Here is a 17,064-nt window from a genome sequence, read left to right on the forward strand (position 1 = left end):
TATATATATATATATATATATATATATATATATATATATGCATATATGTGTGTGTGTGTGGGTGTGTGTGTTTATGTTTTGCCCCTTCCTCCCCTTGTTCTCTAATATGCCTCACCAAATCTCCCAAATGACTCTCACCCTGTCAGGAAAAAGAAAAACATTAATCCATCTTGCAAAGCCTGGCTTAAATTCTACAAATAAATCCCCTGGGATGTGTTCGCTGTATGTGGAGCTGTGTATCTGCTGAGCTGCTTTCCTCTCAGATTCTGTACAATCGCATCTTTAGTTGTGTTGAATCACATCCTTCCCTCATGCAAAAATAAGCTCAGTTCCAGTTCAGCGTATGATCTAAGTGACAGACATCATTCGATAACAGAAGCTAATTTCTTTCCAATCTTTATGGTTTTCAGGTGAATGCTATCTCATGTGCTGGAGGAGTGGACAACCTCATAGTGCTGGATCCTGAGAAGTATAAATCCAGAGTTTTTGCTGTGGCTAATGCTGCATCCGTCAACATGGCTGGGCAGTACAAGTGGAAGATCGGGGAGCTGGAGTTTGAGTCCCTGATGAGGATGCTGGATAATCTGGTGAGTTTATGGATCTGTTTGGAATCAGACAGATGATGAAATATCTGCATGGCCCTTCACAGTAATTAGCTGCCATGATTGAGGAAGTTAAAGCTTTACTGAATCTCTGCTTCCAGCAGGTCTTGGTCAGGATGCCTGGTTAAAAAGTGTGCACATAAATACATAGATTGCAAATATAAAAAGCTAAACATATATAGAACATTAACAATCATACATAGCAAAAAATAAAACAAATGCTTAATCCATCAATTTGAAATCCATCAGTTTATTTGAAATGCTTCTAGAAGCAGTAAGTGTTCCACTACAGCCGTGTTTAAAGTTTCCTTCTAAGTAAGTTTCTAAGTAAGGATAAGGCCGGTAAGGGGATTTTTTTCAAATAAAAACCTGACAAATATTTCTTTTAAGCTCTGTTTGAAGCTTCGTTTAATAAAACCACTGCAACAAATGACCCTCAGACGTCATCTAATCAGGTGTAATCAGGAGTCTGTGTTAATAATAATGTAATGTTAGTATAAACTCAGCTGTACTGTGGTTTAGTTTAGTGTATTAGTTTATTTAACATGGACAGTGTAAACCAGAGTTAGCTATTGCTATTTCCAAAGCAGGGACACACATTTAATAACACATTACAGAACAAACTACAGTGAATCTAAAATGCTAAGAAGTACTGTAAGTATAAATATATAGGCACATTCAGTGGGAAATTTGTTTATAGAATAGCTGGGGGGATGCTGACGTCTGATGGTCTTAAAATAGAATAGAATAGAAAGTCCTTTTATTCTCCCACAATGGGAAAATTCTGAAGTTCCAAAGAAAAGCTTTTGTGCAAAGGCAGATATCTTCGGGGAATGGAATAATTTCTGAGAGTGGTGGAGCGAGATCTTCCAGCAGTTTGATCAGGGTTAAGTATAATTAATTGTTTCTGAAGGGGTGAAACAGTATTATTGACTATTTTAAAGACTGCTAGTGAAGATTCTCACTTATCCAGGCCATAGACATTCCAAAAAAATGGTTAAAAACAAACCACTGGACTTTGTTTGAAGTTTGAAGATGTTTCGCTTCCCGTCCAGGAAACAAAGTCCAGTGGTTTGTTTTCAACTTTTTTTTTGGAATATTTTGAAGACTATTCTTAAACATGTGTAACAGATTAAATGATTTTGTATTAACTGATAATATTACAGTGATGATAATGGAGAGGTCTTTTTATGGAGTATCTTGAGCCTGATTATAAAGCGATCCCAGAGGTTTGAGTGTTGTCTAATTGGCCTGAGCCCAGCAAGACAAACAGCAGGTAATGTGAGCCATGATGATGGCATTTAAATATGTAAAAGAAAGCCTGAAGTTTAGAAACACATTATATAGATCAGAATCAAAAACAAAACTATCCCACCTGTAAAAGTCTTTCAGAGGACTCGGGCCATCCAGTTAAACTAAGAGGCACCTGTAACTCTGGAGGAGCTGCAGAGTTACAGCTGCTTAAATCATGTAATCAATGCATGTCTCTTATTGCAGAGTGGTGAGTAAAGCTGCCTGTAAACATTGCCCTCCTTATTCTCCTGACTCATTGAGTCTGTGGAAGTTGTTGGCCTTGACTCAAGAGGCCGAGACAGTGATGAGACAGAGCGCGACAGAGGAGGAGTTGTTCTCCTCTTGATTTCCAGCCTCCAGCTGTGATTGTGTCGAAACGTCGGCGTGGAAAAGCAGGATGTTGCCGGAAAAAGAATCTCTGCCAGCTGAGCTGGGCGATGAAGCCAAGTTGAAAGGTCAGCTTTGACCGCGGGGAGCAGATGAAAAGAAAAGCTGCATGTGGAAAGTTGACTGAAAAAAAACAGCAGTGGCACAACCGAGTGAGAGGAAATGGGAATGTGTGAGGGGATAATGGAGGAATGAGGATGAAGTGAAGGGCGAGTGAACAGCGGGGCAGAGGGAGATGGACGAGAGAGGAAATGAAGCTGAGGCTGTCCTCTGCTGCGTTTGAAACCCTGCAGCTACCGCGCTACTTTGTGTTTGTTTTTTGTCCTTGTGACTCACAACCTGAGAGAAAACCAGCTTAATAGGAAGGTGACGTCAAAGAATTACCCACAATACTGATAGTAACAGCAGCAATTAGTAAAAGAAGTGACTGCTGAAAGCTGTCAGCTCCCTGAAATGTTTCAAAAGTCTTTATCTTTTACAGCCACACATCTGCGTGATTTTAAAGTGTAAAGGGAGAGACAATGTGGTTTGGGGAGTGGTGGCCTAGTGGTTAGGGCATTGTGCCTAGAATCCAGAGGTTCGAGTTCAAGCTCTACTCCCACATTCTGCCACTCTGACCCTTAACCCCACATTGCTCCACAGGCACCGCACAATGGCAGTCCACTGCTCCCCAAGGGAATGGATTAAGAGAGTTCATTTTTGATGGGCTGTACTTATGACAGTGTAATGACAATATAAGCTGGAAAAAAAAGAGTAAAATTTTAAAAATTCTTAATTGATTTAGTTTTATGTGTATTTTTACCTCGTGCCTTCCTGTATCAATGCTTCCCTGGACTTCCAGCTGTAGTCGTCCAGGCTCGTCTCTACCAGGATTAATCCGTCTCCTGTTTAAAAACAGCTGAAGCTCTGTGGGTTTGAGAAGAAAGTGTCTGGGAAGATACTTTTAAAAGGTTTGCCAGGTACTCTAAACTTGCAGTTAGACCCATGCTTTGACTAGGCCCCTCTAACAGAAGAATGTGTTTTATTTTACTAGCGGCTCTGGGGTTTTTGCTTAGATTCATTGTCAGACTGGAGCTCAAATCCTTTTCAGCCTCTAACAGCTTTTTTTCGTCTTGGATCCTCTTGTATTTAGCTCCATCCACCTCCCCATGATACGGTCACCTCCATGTTTCGTGGTGGAGATGTTGCTTTATGGTTCAGTGTTAGTTCTTCTTCCCACATGGCCTGTTTTCCTGCTGCCAAATGGGTTTTGTTTCATTTCTTTGCTAAATGGAGCCTAGGCGGAAGTTCAACTGAAGAAACCATTACTATTCGCCTTTGTTACGGGCCAATCAGCATCCATAGTTCATCTTAAAAGGGACTCCAAACCACATCTCATCAAAGGTGCCTGAAGTGCAGGCAGCGGTCCCGCTATTAACCCGATTCATCCCAATTTAACCCACCTCCATCCCCTTCTCCACCCCTGTAGCTCAAGCTTCATCAGAGTGTCATTCCTACTGGACTCTTTCTGCTTTCACTGTCCCATTTCAACCGGTCCAGCTGAAGGCCGCCATGATGAGCCTGGTTCTAACAGAGGTTTCTTCCCAAAGGGGAGTTTTTCCTCTCCACTGTCGCTTCATGCTTGCTTATCATGGACAGGTTCTCTGAACCTGTGTTATCCAAGCTGGACTTCTATCTTCCAGGTCCCAAAGTGAAGCACTAGTATCAGCTGACGCAGCACACCTAATTTCTTCATACAGCTCAAGCATATTGGCTCGCTAACCAGCAGTCTACAGACTGACCAACTTCATCCTCTCCACTCCGCCACCAGTTTCAGGCCTGGGGTGAAACATCCCTATTATTTAGTCCTGTTTATGCATATCAAAGCAAATTCTGCACCAGTGTTTCCTGCCGAGGTCTGAGCGCCAAAGACTAAAGTAATTGTATCAATAAAACTCTTCTAATTGTCTTTTCCTTCCGTATGACTTTTTCAGATTGAAATATATTCTGAAACGTGCATCATTGTATTTCCAATAAACCACATTGCCCAAAAATGAGGGGCTGTGTCATAAGGAGAAGGGAAAGGTACTGCATACTTCATAAAAAAACCTGCAGGAATGAAGTCATTTCTGTCCTTTCCCATCCTCAGGGCTACAGGACGGGTTACGCCTACAGACACCCCATCATTCGAGAGAAGCCGAGGCATAAGAGCGAAGTGGAGATCCCCGCCACCGTCACCGCGTTCACATTTGAGGAGGATGGTGACGCCACTCGGCTGCCCTTCAAGTTCCTACAGCAGCGGCAGCAGAGGGAGAAGACGCGCTGGCTGAACTCCCCTAACAGCTACACCAAGGTCAGCGTGGAGGCCGGAGAGGAGCGCTGCAGCAGGACCACCACGGTGAGCACAATGAGGGTCCTGCAGGCAAAGCAAAGCAGTCAGCCCTTCCTTCTCAAACATAGAGCTCCATCTAGTGGTCGAACAGGAAACTACCAACCCGACACTGAGCAAAGAGATTCTTCTTCTATTAGTTTAATGGCAGATTGCAACCTTGACTTTTAGGTGCATACCACCACCTACTATATGGGAGTATTTAGCATGAGCCATATATATATAAATCTTATTGTATATTCCTTTATTCTTAAGATACTTTATAACAGCTTTCTGTACTTTCTTTATCTCCTCTACTGTTGTTAGCAAAGAGATTTATTCTTGATCCTTATCTTCTACCTTTCACAGTGGATGAAAGCGGATGAAACCGGAACTCCGATCCGCATTGAGGACCCCAACCAGTTCGTCCCTCTGAACACAGACCCCACCGAGGTGCAGCAGAAGAGGAACAAAGTGAGTTCAGCTTCTTTTTGTTGGTTTCTTCCAAAATATGTAGCTTTAGCTCAGTAACAGTTTAAAAGGCTTCCATCATGAGTACACAAGAAGGGATGTCATTTAAAAATGCCTAATTTAAAACTCGACTCTTAACTAAACAAAAGGGCTTCTCAGACATTTAGTCAAAAAAGAAGAGATGATCATTGAAACTACCTGCACTGAAGTGATAAAAATATCCAATAAGGGGGTGAGGGAGGGAAGGAAGGAACGGAGGGAGGGAGGACAAAACATTTAAACAATAGAATAATCTGGAAATGCTGAAATTATTTTCTCTGATTCAGGTTTTTGTGGTTTTATTTATCTAATGCAGAACTTTTTAAAATTTTAGGAACCCTGAAGTCTCCCCTGATCAAGTTAAACATTATTAAATAAAGACGCAGAAAACTTCCTCTGACATTTTATTTTCTTCCAGGCCTCTCAAACGACTAGATAGCAACTAAGCAGCATCTAATTGTTATGTTTGAGATTTGGAGGCTTTGATGCCATCCTTCCTATCGTACAAAACAACATGACAAACTTCAAGCTCAACACTCATCCAGGCTACTTGCTCTAGTTTTTACATTTTAATGTCCAACACTGATACTGATACATGAACCAGTTTCACATCATCGTGTTTTTGAGCAACAGAACCAACTGAACAATATCAAAAGTAAACAAACACATCTGATTTTCCTTATCAGAAAATGTTCTATAATTTTAATTTATTAAAGATATATGATTTATATATTAGGAGGAAATAGTAGTTTTACTCTCTTCGAACCTGCTGATATCATCTCTGTTTTTCATTTGTTTGTCCCGTTTCAGATCAGAGAGCAGAACCGGTTAGATGTGATGACATCAGGCCCGCGGTCTCAGCACCTCGCTGGGATTCCTGTCGATCAGCCGCGCCAGGTGAGAATGAGCTTCTAATGTAGATAAACGCCACAAACATGGCTCCACAGAGAGACTCATGCACCTGTGTTCTTTTTTTACGGGTTCTGTAGCTCATAGCCAAGAGACAAAGTAAGAAGAAAGGTTTTAAACAAGACAGTGTGATTTTATTCAACTTATATTTTATGTGACGTTTAAAAAGTTTATTGAAAATGCACAATTTCAGGATTACTGCAGATCTTGACAATTTTGCAAATGTTCTGGTCACATTTTTAATGAGATTTTGTGGATTTATGTGTTTACATTAAGTTTAAATTTATTACAATCTGAAGCAATCTGTTGACAGCAGTGCATGAACATTAGGAGTAAGTTAACATTCCAAATGCATCCAAGAATCAGGTTAGAATTATAAAATTGACCAATGAAGACGATTTAGCTGTAATACAGGAATGCAGTATAAGTTCATCTGTACATAAATGTACCTGCGTATTTGGTTACATGAATTGCTGCATCATTGCAGCGTTAAATGGAGGTCATACGTTTAGGAAGTCCAGGTTTTTGTTAAGTTTCCTGACAAACTGATGCACTGAATTTGGACTTTATACACACAGTGAACACCAGCAGATGAAATAACTCCTGAAAACATCACTGACTGTTGAAATCTTTCTTGGATTTGGTCCCTCTAAGTTCTTCATCCAGACTCTTGTTTTACATTGAAACTTTATATCCATCCAAAAAAAGGACTTCAGAGCTTTTAGCAGCTACTGTTCCAGTTACCTCTGCTCCAGAATAGGCTTAAGTGAAGGAAGGCAATAGTTGTACCCAGTGTTCTAATCTGTGTGTGGCGACTCTCTCTAGCCCTCCAAACATTGTAAATATTTATAACAGAATTTTCTTCACAATCCTCTTGAGGCTGCAGTTGCCCGTTTACAAACCCTTTTTATCCTTTTACTCAACTTTCCTTTTTTCCCATTAATTCTGGCTATGGTGCTCTGAAAAGCCAGCTTCTTTATGTGGCGGGTTCCCTCCATGTGAAGGGAGCTAATCAATATCTCTCTGCGGGACAGTTATTCCCACATTTCTTTTTTAATTTTTTCCTTTAGATGATATTCTATTGTTAAGATTCACATTGATGGACACCGCCACCCAAAGCTTTACAGGCCTTCTTCCTGTTCATTCTCTTAGGCCACTAGGGGGAGACAAACAATCATGGAAAGCTGGACTAAATCATTAGAAACCTATAAAATAAATCTCTCAGCCACACATTTGGGGACTGATTCCCTGTTTTTTTCTTCTTCTTCTTTATTTGTGTTTTGCCTTAAAGGAAGCTGGGCAAATAGGCGCGCCGGTAAATATTCTCCAGCATCATCCTGTCCATTGTTGTTTGCAGTTGCTTTTATTTTATTTAGTTTTCTTTTGGAACATCGCATGTAGTCGTGCCTGGAGACTTTGAATTTTTCTCTGTTTGCACCAGTGTTCTATTTATTTTGGAAAAGTTTCCCTCTTTATCTGGACTTGTTGATCCACGGTGTTTCTTTTGAGAGCATGAGAAGCGTTCATGACCTGTTGTTGAACACAGATGTCAGCAGATGTGGAGCGCTGTAGCTTGCTGTATGAGTTTGATGAAAGGATTACCATGTATTGGATTATTAGATGCACTCAGATGTTTGTGGTGAACAGTCAGCGTTTCTGCTTGTGCTCCTGCGCTCACCCTTTGCTCCCTCTGTCCTCCCCTCCTCCTCAGCCATACGTGCCCACAGAGGAGGAGCAGATGGCTCCTCTTCCTCCCAACCCGTTCAGCGAGCTGTTGGAAAAGGAGGAGTCCCACAAAAACATGGAGAGAAGGCAACTTGGCCTCAGCGGTACGACACACAGACACACACACTAATAAATCCATGCTCACACACGCTCAGCAGAACTCTGTTCATTGTAATGAATGCTTGCTCCCTTTTTTTGTGCATCATTATAACCAAAGTAAAAGATCTTGTTTTGAAAATATTTTTATGCTAATTGAAAGTAGTAGAAGCTGAGAACCGGAGACCGATGCATATGAAGGAAGATCTAACTGGCCCAAACATTTCATTCTAAACAAGAACCCCAAAGTGCAGTCCCTCTCTGCAGCACAGCACCTTCAGGTTTCTCTGAAGCCACACAAAAAGAGTAAAACACATTTAAGGCTCTTCGTTCTAAACTTTACTCCTTTAGTTTACGTATCTTTACAAAACATTTCTTTCTGATCCATGTTTAATGTTTCTGACAAATTCACAGCAGTCATTTGTTGCAGTGTGTTTAAAAACTAATCATGCATTCCTGCAGCCCTGCTGAAATCTGTTCAGCGTGCTAACTGGCAGATCAGAGCAAACATCTGGAGCAGATTTCCAGATGATCTTTAACCTAATCTGGATTAAACTGTGCTCTACAGTACCCCCTCACCCCTGTATGTCCACATACAGATTAGTTTCTCCCATCTTGAATCAGATTTGGTTCCCATAAGCTCTGCACTGGTGGTAAACCTGAAGCTCTGCATGTTAAACAGCATTCTGATTGATTCTGACAACTTTAAAATCCAAGAGTTTGTCCTTATAGACATTTCTACTTCTATAACCGTGTTCTGTCTGCTTACGCTCAAAGTCAATTTTAATCATATTATCTCTTCAGAAAGGAAAGCAGAACGTCAATAGTAGGCAGACAGTGGTGGAGGGGTTCACTCTGCAGAGCTGCAGGCGCATTGGACCAGATTGAAATGTGGTTGTTTCACGTGGGAGTGTGTACGACCGAGGGCATGTGTTCATGCATGTGGACGGTACACGTCCAAATGTTCTGTACTGCTGTGTGCATATGAAAAGGCCTGTGTGACTAAGATGGCAGACTGAACCGACAGCAGGTCTTCACACCCGCCACATGAGCACAGCCCGTTGCTATGACACTGTTACCCCCACAGCCCCATGAATCCCCGGTGACCCATCTGGATGCAAGCTGAAGTCCGTCTGGAGAGGCCTGCACACATGCAGACACGCTGACATGCACCGCTTTGATTTCTGATTGTCTCCTGAACAGAGCGGCTGCTCAGCATTTAAAACAGAAAAAAACATGTGGTTATAGGATATGTAAGAGCATCTATAAAGAGACTTTGTTATAAGATAAAAAAATGATGGTACTTCATCTCTTCAAATTGATTATGTAACCAGTTTCCACCTTCATGTCCCACATGGAGAATATGTGATGAGACATCTGAACCGTACGAACCAGGTTGCTGCACAACCTCTCTGTAAATGGTGCGTTAAGAGGAGCTGCAAAGGACAGTAATAGATGTCAGCTGAAGGTGGAAGCTGCTAATGGATAAACTATAAGCTGAGTTAAGAAATATTTTTTCACCAAAATCCCCCACAAGTAACGTCCCTTCAAATTTCACAAAAATAAATACCATTAAGGCATTTTTTTATTTCCCTAATTAAAGTTGACTGGATTATTTTGAGGTTATAATATTTAATCCGGAACTCACAGGCTCATCAAAACAGCAGTGTATGTCCTGCAGATGTTCTGTATGTAGATCTTAATAAGTCAGAAAACTTGTATAAGAACACTTAGTTGATGTTGCCCGTATTTATGTATGAGGAGCTGAAATTACCTTGCCGCTATGCGCAGTCAGCAGGATGGTAAGAGACGTAAAAAAAAACTGCTATGTGGCATCTTGGAGTCAGAGAGTCTGCATAACAACCTTTACACTATCTACATGCTGGCTGTTTCTAATCTATGCCAGATTCAAATCTGATAAGTACAGAAAACTTATCAGAAGCTTGATGGGAGGAGACAATATTTGGACCATTAGACAGAATCAGATGGGACTAATTTAAAACAGCGGATGAAACATTACTTCCTGCTTTACAGTACAGTGGAGGTCCTGTTATGCTGTGGGTCGGGCTACCCTTTAAATATTTGTTATTCATCTTAGATCACTGCATCATTTGTAGGCCTTATAGCAGCTTTACATGAGAATCACATCAATGCTCAGATCAGTGGTGCTGGAAAGCGTGTTTCAAGGCGGACTCATAAAAAGGTGGCTGGAGGAAAGAGAGCCTGGTGATCAACAGACAAGGAAACCTTTATTTTGAAAGTTTTGTGGGAAAGCAGCTGTGCATGGCCTGATTCTAACATGTGTCTGTCTGCCTCTGTGTTATGACTAATCTCTTCCATCTCAAATCCCTCCACCCTCTCATCCCACTCATCCCCTCTGTCGTCCCTTTTATACCAACCCACCCCCACTGCACTCAAACACCCTCCTGCAACCCTAACCCCCCCTCCCCCCCACCGACCTCCCTGCAGATGGCGAGCACGAGCTAACCTCCGACGACGGCTCCACTCTCTCTCAGTCTCTGTCTGTCACGCAGTCTCCGCAAATCACTCCAGCTAAAGAAGGTATCGCTCACACAGAGAGAGGTCGATGCAGAGCTGTTTGCCTCTTTAATCTAATGTTTGCTAATACTTTGGTATGACTGTGAATTTTAAACTACTTTATTTTTTTTTACATGCAGGGTTTATTCTACATATTCAGGTTATAGCATGATTCTGAACTAATGATTTCAGTGGAAAAAAACATTTTCAGATGAATTTGATACTTTTTGTCCGTATGTTCACATCCAAATGCAAATAAATGTGTACAGTAAGTTACTTTGTCAAAAATAAAACCATTTATCATTTGATTGGATTCATTAGGAGAAAAGAGGTCAGTTCTATCAGTTGGAGAAGAGAAATCCAACAGGCAAGCAAATTTAAAACCTTTAAAAACCTTCTTCATAGATATCCGTCACTAAGGAGTTGGATATCCAATTTTTTTTTCATTAATTATGTCATTTTTATTAAGTTATGTGAGGAGCTGGACTAAAACAATGAATATTTAGGATTTAGGATGTTAGATTTATAGTTTGTCTATTATTTCAAACATTTAAAATAATCCAGCTGGAAATCCTGACTGTGAAACCACTTTCACACAAATAAATTTAATTAACGTTATGTGTTTAAATATTTTAAAGGCTTTTATTAAAAAAAAAAAAAAAAAAAGGACTCTAAAACAAATAAAATAAAGAAATAAATTTGTTCAAACCATCCTGGCTATCTGAGTAAATATATTCCCCCCCCCCCCATGAAAATCTTAATTAAACTTTAATTTTCCCCTCATCAAAGTGGGAATTTTCTCCAGAAACAAGTTTTTAACAAACCATTTTGCAGGTGAAGTTCCAGGTTTAAAAAAAAACAACAAAAACCTACCCAAGTATTTTATAAAAACAGAACTTTGATCAATTCAATTCAGTTTATTTCTATAGCGCCAATTCACAACACACGTCATCTCAAGGCACTTTAGAGTTCAACCAGATCATCCAGTCAAATTGATTCAAAGTTATGATCAATTGACATAACATGAACCCTGATCTCAAGCAGAACACCATGAAAGAGAAGCTTTCAGTTTATGACCCTAACATGGAGCAGCATGACGTCATCCATACGACAGCAGCCACTCGGTCTGCCCAGTCCAAGTCCAGAAGCAAAGCAGGCAGTTCATGCTCTGCCCATTCAGGTTCTAATTCATAGCCAAGGTTACACAAAAAAGTATGTAACTGAATAAATCTGTGCAGCAGCTACAGCTTTTAACTCTGCTTTGTATTTTTAGCGAGAATCAAATGCATTAAATTATTAACTATACAAAAGGAGCCCCATGCATGCAACTAAATCATTTAGGAAATGCACATGTAGTCTGTTTAGTTTATTTTACAACCAAATTCAAGTCAAAAGGAGACAATTGGAGAAGCTTTTTTTCTCAAAAAATGTTAACATTTTATATTGTAGCTAAACACGTGTTTGCCTCTAACATTGTGGGGAAAAGAGGCTTTGTTTACAACAGTTATCATGATCTGGTCCCGGCTACTCTGTTGACTTACAGTATTTTCTCCTTTAACTCGTCGCTTCTCACATCTGACACTTCACACTGGTTAATGCCCCTCAAAGAGACACAGAGATCACACCAGGCCCATTAGCAGTGGTAAATAATAGCACCCTGGGATTGAGTTCCTGTCAGCTTCCTTCCAGCGCAAACACGCAAAACCACACAATGGCAATTACCCCTATGACAGCCTTCTAACTCAGGGGACCCGTATATTCTGACGCCACCTTCCAGGGTCAGCCGGTTCTTGTACTGTGCTCATTTGAATCACCATGTGTTTTAAGGTGTAAACAAACAGGTAGGTCGGCAGCGCTTGATGCTGTAACATTATATCAGCGCCCTGGATCCTCTGACCTGCAAAGAAAAGGACACAACGCTGAATCAGAGGCGTTACGTGACCTGTTATTACGAGAGTGGGTTTCACAGCAATGGTTTGTTCATTTGAAAAGGAGGACAGACTCCGGGTTATTGGGTCGCTGTTTTTTCGTTATTCATTCATTATTTTAATGAAGGGATATTAAAAAATTTGTGGAGCATGATAAGCGGACATTCAGCGCGGGTTGATGGGAATTAGTGTCTCTGGGTGAAGATGGCTGCTGAAATGGCATAGTGGACAAAAACAGTTTAGATTTCAAACTGATGCTTTTCACAGTCGGGTGCAAATTTTCTAAGACTGAGCTTTTTATTTTCCATATTTCATCCAGAAACATTGAGACAAAAGCATTTGTATTTACAGAATAAATGCTCCATTTTAAACCAGCCGTCCTGCTCCTCTGCTTCTGAGTAATCGGAGCTGCTCTGTCCTCGTTAACACTTAACCCTGAGCTAACAGGAAGGTCACTGAAATGATACCAGCAGACCATTTTGCAGTAGGGCTAAAATGCAGTACAATTCAACTTTTTAGAACCCATTTTTTTTCATTTTATGATCAAATTGTTTACCATAACATTTTAATGCATTAAAGTTTGTCTGAGAACTACTAAAGTCAAACGCAATGCCATTTCTTAAAGTCATTTCTTACTGATCAGGTGTTAAAAAAATCCGATAACCATCTGCTGATATGATGATCATGTTTATTTAGGGGCAAACTAAACCCGCTTAAGCCATTTTTATTTAAAGATAATCTTGTTTGCAAACATTTGCTTTTAGAGTATTTTAGATTAGAACAGTAGTGGATAATCCATAGTGGATTCTAGCCTATTAAACTCCACCAGCCTGCCAGCGACCTATTATATATAAATGCCTATTAATCACAACAGTACACATGAGCTCAAACTTTTACCAATATGGACATGTTATGTAATTTTATGGACACCATCAGCACTAAAGCACAATTAATAAAGATATAGCAGCATATGAAATCAGAACTTTTGAGGCTTCCTACCTTTTAAGAGATACTGAGGCGATCTTAGATTGAATATCATTACCATTTATCCGTAAGGGTCCATAGATTAAAAGTAATCCAGCATATTCATAATAAGAATATTCTGTGATGAGAAAATTGTCACATAGAGTAAAAAAAAAACAAAAAACAGGGCAATAATACATTGTTTGATATATTAAGAGAGCCAAAGAGGCACCTGCAGCAATGGGCAACTAAGATATAATAGATCAAAGTGGAGCAGCTAATTTTTAGCAAATAATTATTGAAATGAAACTGGTTAAATTAATCAGGTATAGTTTCCATGACAGCGCTTATCCTAATTAGACATTTATTTAATATTATGTCTTCAGTAAAAGGGCCATAACAGCGGTGAGGACCAGTTTCATAGGGACATTGGCCCCCTGTTGGCCCCTGTCTAGAACCATTAATCATAATCCAGATCCTGGAAATGAAAATCCTGTACAGAGATTAGAACCATTTCCAGCTCCATAACACAGAAATGAAGGCTGATTGGTTAACAGGAAGAAGCAAAACCTGTCAGGGTTTTACTAACTGGATCTGGATCCCTGTCCACAGGGTTAGTGTAACTATGTTTTCACCATAAGATGGGGTAACTGGGCCAAACTGGAATCAGAACCACCATATGTGGAAATACGGGGTAATTCTAAGTCCTCAGGAGATAAATAATGCATGAAAAATTATTTCAGACTTGGTATTTTAGGATTTCCTGTCTCCATATTTGTGGTCAAATTTAATGGTGTAGCTTCATAACTACAGAGCTGTGTTTCTTTAGAAGCAATGATCATTACAAGCTACAAGATGGCTAACAGGCCAACTGACCTCAAAATAAAAATAATAAGTACTGCCTTCACAATGTCTTAAACCTTTCCCTCCAGAAAACCACACGGGCCTGATGAACGGAAAGGACAACCACGACGAGGAGCTGTCCAAGCGGGTCAGTCAGCTGACCACCAGCATGGAGAGCGTGGAGATCACCGTGCGCTCTGGCGAGAAGATCGAGGAGACGCTGTCCCCCGAAAGCTCCCCCTCTAAGTCACCCAACACCAAGAAGAAGAAGAAGTTCCGCACGCCGTCCTTCTTGAAGAAAAACAAAAAGAAAGAGAAGACGGAGGCCTGAGAGAAGGGAGCAGGCAGCGCGGGGAGTCAGGAAGAGCGTCCGCGTAAAGAGGAAAGAGGGGCCCGATCCTCCTCCTTTCTGTCTTTCTTTTGTCTGTCCTTTTATGTTTGTTTTTTTTTTGTTTTTAATTATATTTGATTTTTTTAACAAAAGGTTTTATGTACAAAAGGCAGAAGAAAGTTTAAAAAAATGGGATAAAAAAAAAAAAAAAAAGTAATTTTTGCAGAGAAAGAATGTTTGTGAAGTTTCTGGGAGGGCAGGCGTTTGGGCCCCCCCGATCAAAGCTGCAGCAGATGTGAGGAAACATGCAGGTGTTGGTGTGTCCACACACCTGATAACTCATGCAGTGCTCTAACAGGGCTCCTGGAAATGTCACTTTTTAGATCCTGAATAACTGGCTCCTCTTCTCATTTTTAACCTTTCTCAAATATAAACTGGAAGCCTCTTTTGTTTCCCTTCACATATGCTTTTTTTAGATATATTTCCAATTATTTCTGCACAAAGGAAAGCGGAGACGCCACATAAGTTTTTACATCACACTGGAAAACCTGGAATAAAAGCAGCAGGAGGCTTTGAGCTGATGTGTGGCTCTGGATGACGGTTTTCTCCTCCAAAGATTGTTGTTAAACCACCGATACGGTTAAAGGTTGTTGGAGTAGATGGTGCGGACGAAGGCTGGCTGTTTCTAACTACATTATCTCATATTTATGTAGCGTTTTTATACCATACCTTCTTCATCTCTGTTGTTTTTATTTGCCAAAATGACTGGGAGAAAATCAAATTTTAGGGAAGCATCTCTGTTTCTCATGGGTGGTGATTGTTCAGACTGAATGCAGTTTTATATCCGTCGGCCTCGTCTCGCTCTAGGCATGGGCCAGTTACCGGATTAAAGGTTATAAAGGTGCATCTGGATCACTTAAAATATTATTAAAAATTCATTTGTCGGAGTAACCCTTTTAATAAGTAAAATACATCATATAAACTACTTCACTACACACTGTTAGTTTCAAACCATATTTACTCTGGTTCTAATGATTTCAGCTTCTACCTAATACAATCATATTAATTATTAGAATACTGCAGTACAATTATTTTTATAAAGAAATGTGGTTTTAGTAAAAATGCCTGCTAAAAAGTTATTTTCAAAGGTAATTTCAATCGGAAGAGTCTCATAAAACATTTCTATTAGAATTATCTCTTTATTTAAATGTACTCACTGGATTTCTGGTCCTTTCAGTCAATATTATGCTAAAACATTTTTTTTTTTTTTTTTTTTTTTTTTTTTACAAATTTGTATTTAAAATCTGTTGTAAAAATAGACCAAAAGAATCCAGAAAGGACTTTAGCAAATTAAAGATGTACTTCAGGAGGAAATAAACGGAGCTCAGTTTACAACTATTGTGCAAAACATCAGATTGATATTTTTCAGTATTGTTCAACCTAAAGTGGCGTCAGCTGTTTTAAAATACTGAAAACCTAGCAGTTCTCCAATCTTTATCTGCTTTGGTTTTGTTATAAAAATGAGGTTTCATAAGTCAAAACAATCTGTTGCGAACGGGATATTTTTTTTACATTTCTGTAGACATTTTAATAACAGTGTGCATGACACTAGAAACATTATCAATGCTGGATTTGCCCTGCCAGGCCACTAGTTGGCAGTATGTTCTTCAAAGCTCAACCACATGATCATGCAAAATGTTAGCATGAAACAATCCAGCACTAGGGCTGCATCCTTCGCTCAGGGCTCTTTAGCCAAAGCAGGAGCGCATCAGTGGTTTCCATGATAAGCAAATCCCACAATCCTTTGCATGACAGGACATATACGGTAGGCCTAGAAAACCTCGCAGGAAGCAACAAAAGCAGATTATTTCATGACCCGCTCTGTGTGAAACATGAAAATCTACATACCTTCACAGTTTCTGGGTTTTATAATGAGGAACAATAAATGTTCACTACATTTGTGTATCTTGTGTTTTTGTAGTTCGTTTATGGAAAGCTGTAGTCCCAATTAAATTAGCATCATTCATGTGTTTTTCCATCACCTAATGATGGCTAAAGGCTGCCCAGAATAGGCAAAGCAATCAGGAGGTTTCTTTCCTACCATGCAAAGTGTTCATACTGCTGACTTCATGAAAGTGGAAGAAACAGGAACTGGTTTGCTGTGTTCAGATACTGTAGAGTCACAGCGTTTTCCTGTAAATACAACAACAGATACCAGGATGTTTGTTTCTCTCAAAATGTAAAAAAAATTATCAAAATGTTCAGATTTTATCCCTTTGCACAGAGCATTATAATAATATGTCAAATAATGGTTTCTAATTAGCATTAGATGATGGTATTTACATCATGCACAAAAAATCCCATGCTGCCCCATGCCGAGTGCAGAGACTCATTCCCAAACTTTTATTGTGGCACGTTATTCTGTCTGAGCAACAGCTGGATATCCTCGCTGACATCGTAATCCCTCGGAGCACGCAGTTACTATTTAGCATGATGGTGTTAAAACTGGATATGCTGGCTGTATGTTTTGTAACTTTGTGCTTTAGTTTGTCGCTACGCAGCGCTTCCCTCGCAGCATATGATGTTTGTGTT

General features: G+C 40.0%; 1 protein-coding gene across 7 annotated transcripts in view; it reads left to right on the forward strand.

Moving 5' to 3' along the window:
* Window positions 1-16,279, forward strand: part of LOC107083435 (gamma-adducin-like) — a 138,872-nt gene extending 122,593 nt beyond the window's left edge. For 4 of the 7 annotated variants that reach the window (XM_015372657.1, XM_015372655.1, XM_015372654.1 and 1 more), the window contains 8 exons: window positions 411-587; window positions 4,411-4,659; window positions 4,999-5,103; window positions 5,950-6,036; window positions 7,340-7,363; window positions 7,760-7,877; window positions 10,339-10,431; window positions 14,231-16,279. In XM_015372657.1, coding sequence (XP_015228143.1) covers window positions 411-587; window positions 4,411-4,659; window positions 4,999-5,103; window positions 5,950-6,036; window positions 7,340-7,363; window positions 7,760-7,877; window positions 10,339-10,431; window positions 14,231-14,472 — 1,095 coding nt within the window. In that variant the 3' untranslated portion in view covers window positions 14,473-16,279. The remainder of the gene's footprint in view (window positions 1-410; window positions 588-4,410; window positions 4,660-4,998; window positions 5,104-5,949; window positions 6,037-7,339; window positions 7,364-7,759; window positions 7,878-10,338; window positions 10,432-14,230) is intronic. The other 3 variants (XM_015372659.1, XM_015372658.1, XM_015372660.1) reach the window with 3 other exon arrangements.
* The last annotated feature ends 785 nt before the right edge of the window (window positions 16,280-17,064 follow it).

The sequence above is a fragment of the Cyprinodon variegatus genome, unplaced genomic scaffold (assembly GCF_000732505.1).
Source record: "Cyprinodon variegatus isolate N-32 unplaced genomic scaffold, C_variegatus-1.0 Scaffold74, whole genome shotgun sequence".
NCBI lineage: Eukaryota > Metazoa > Chordata > Actinopteri > Cyprinodontiformes > Cyprinodontidae > Cyprinodon > Cyprinodon variegatus.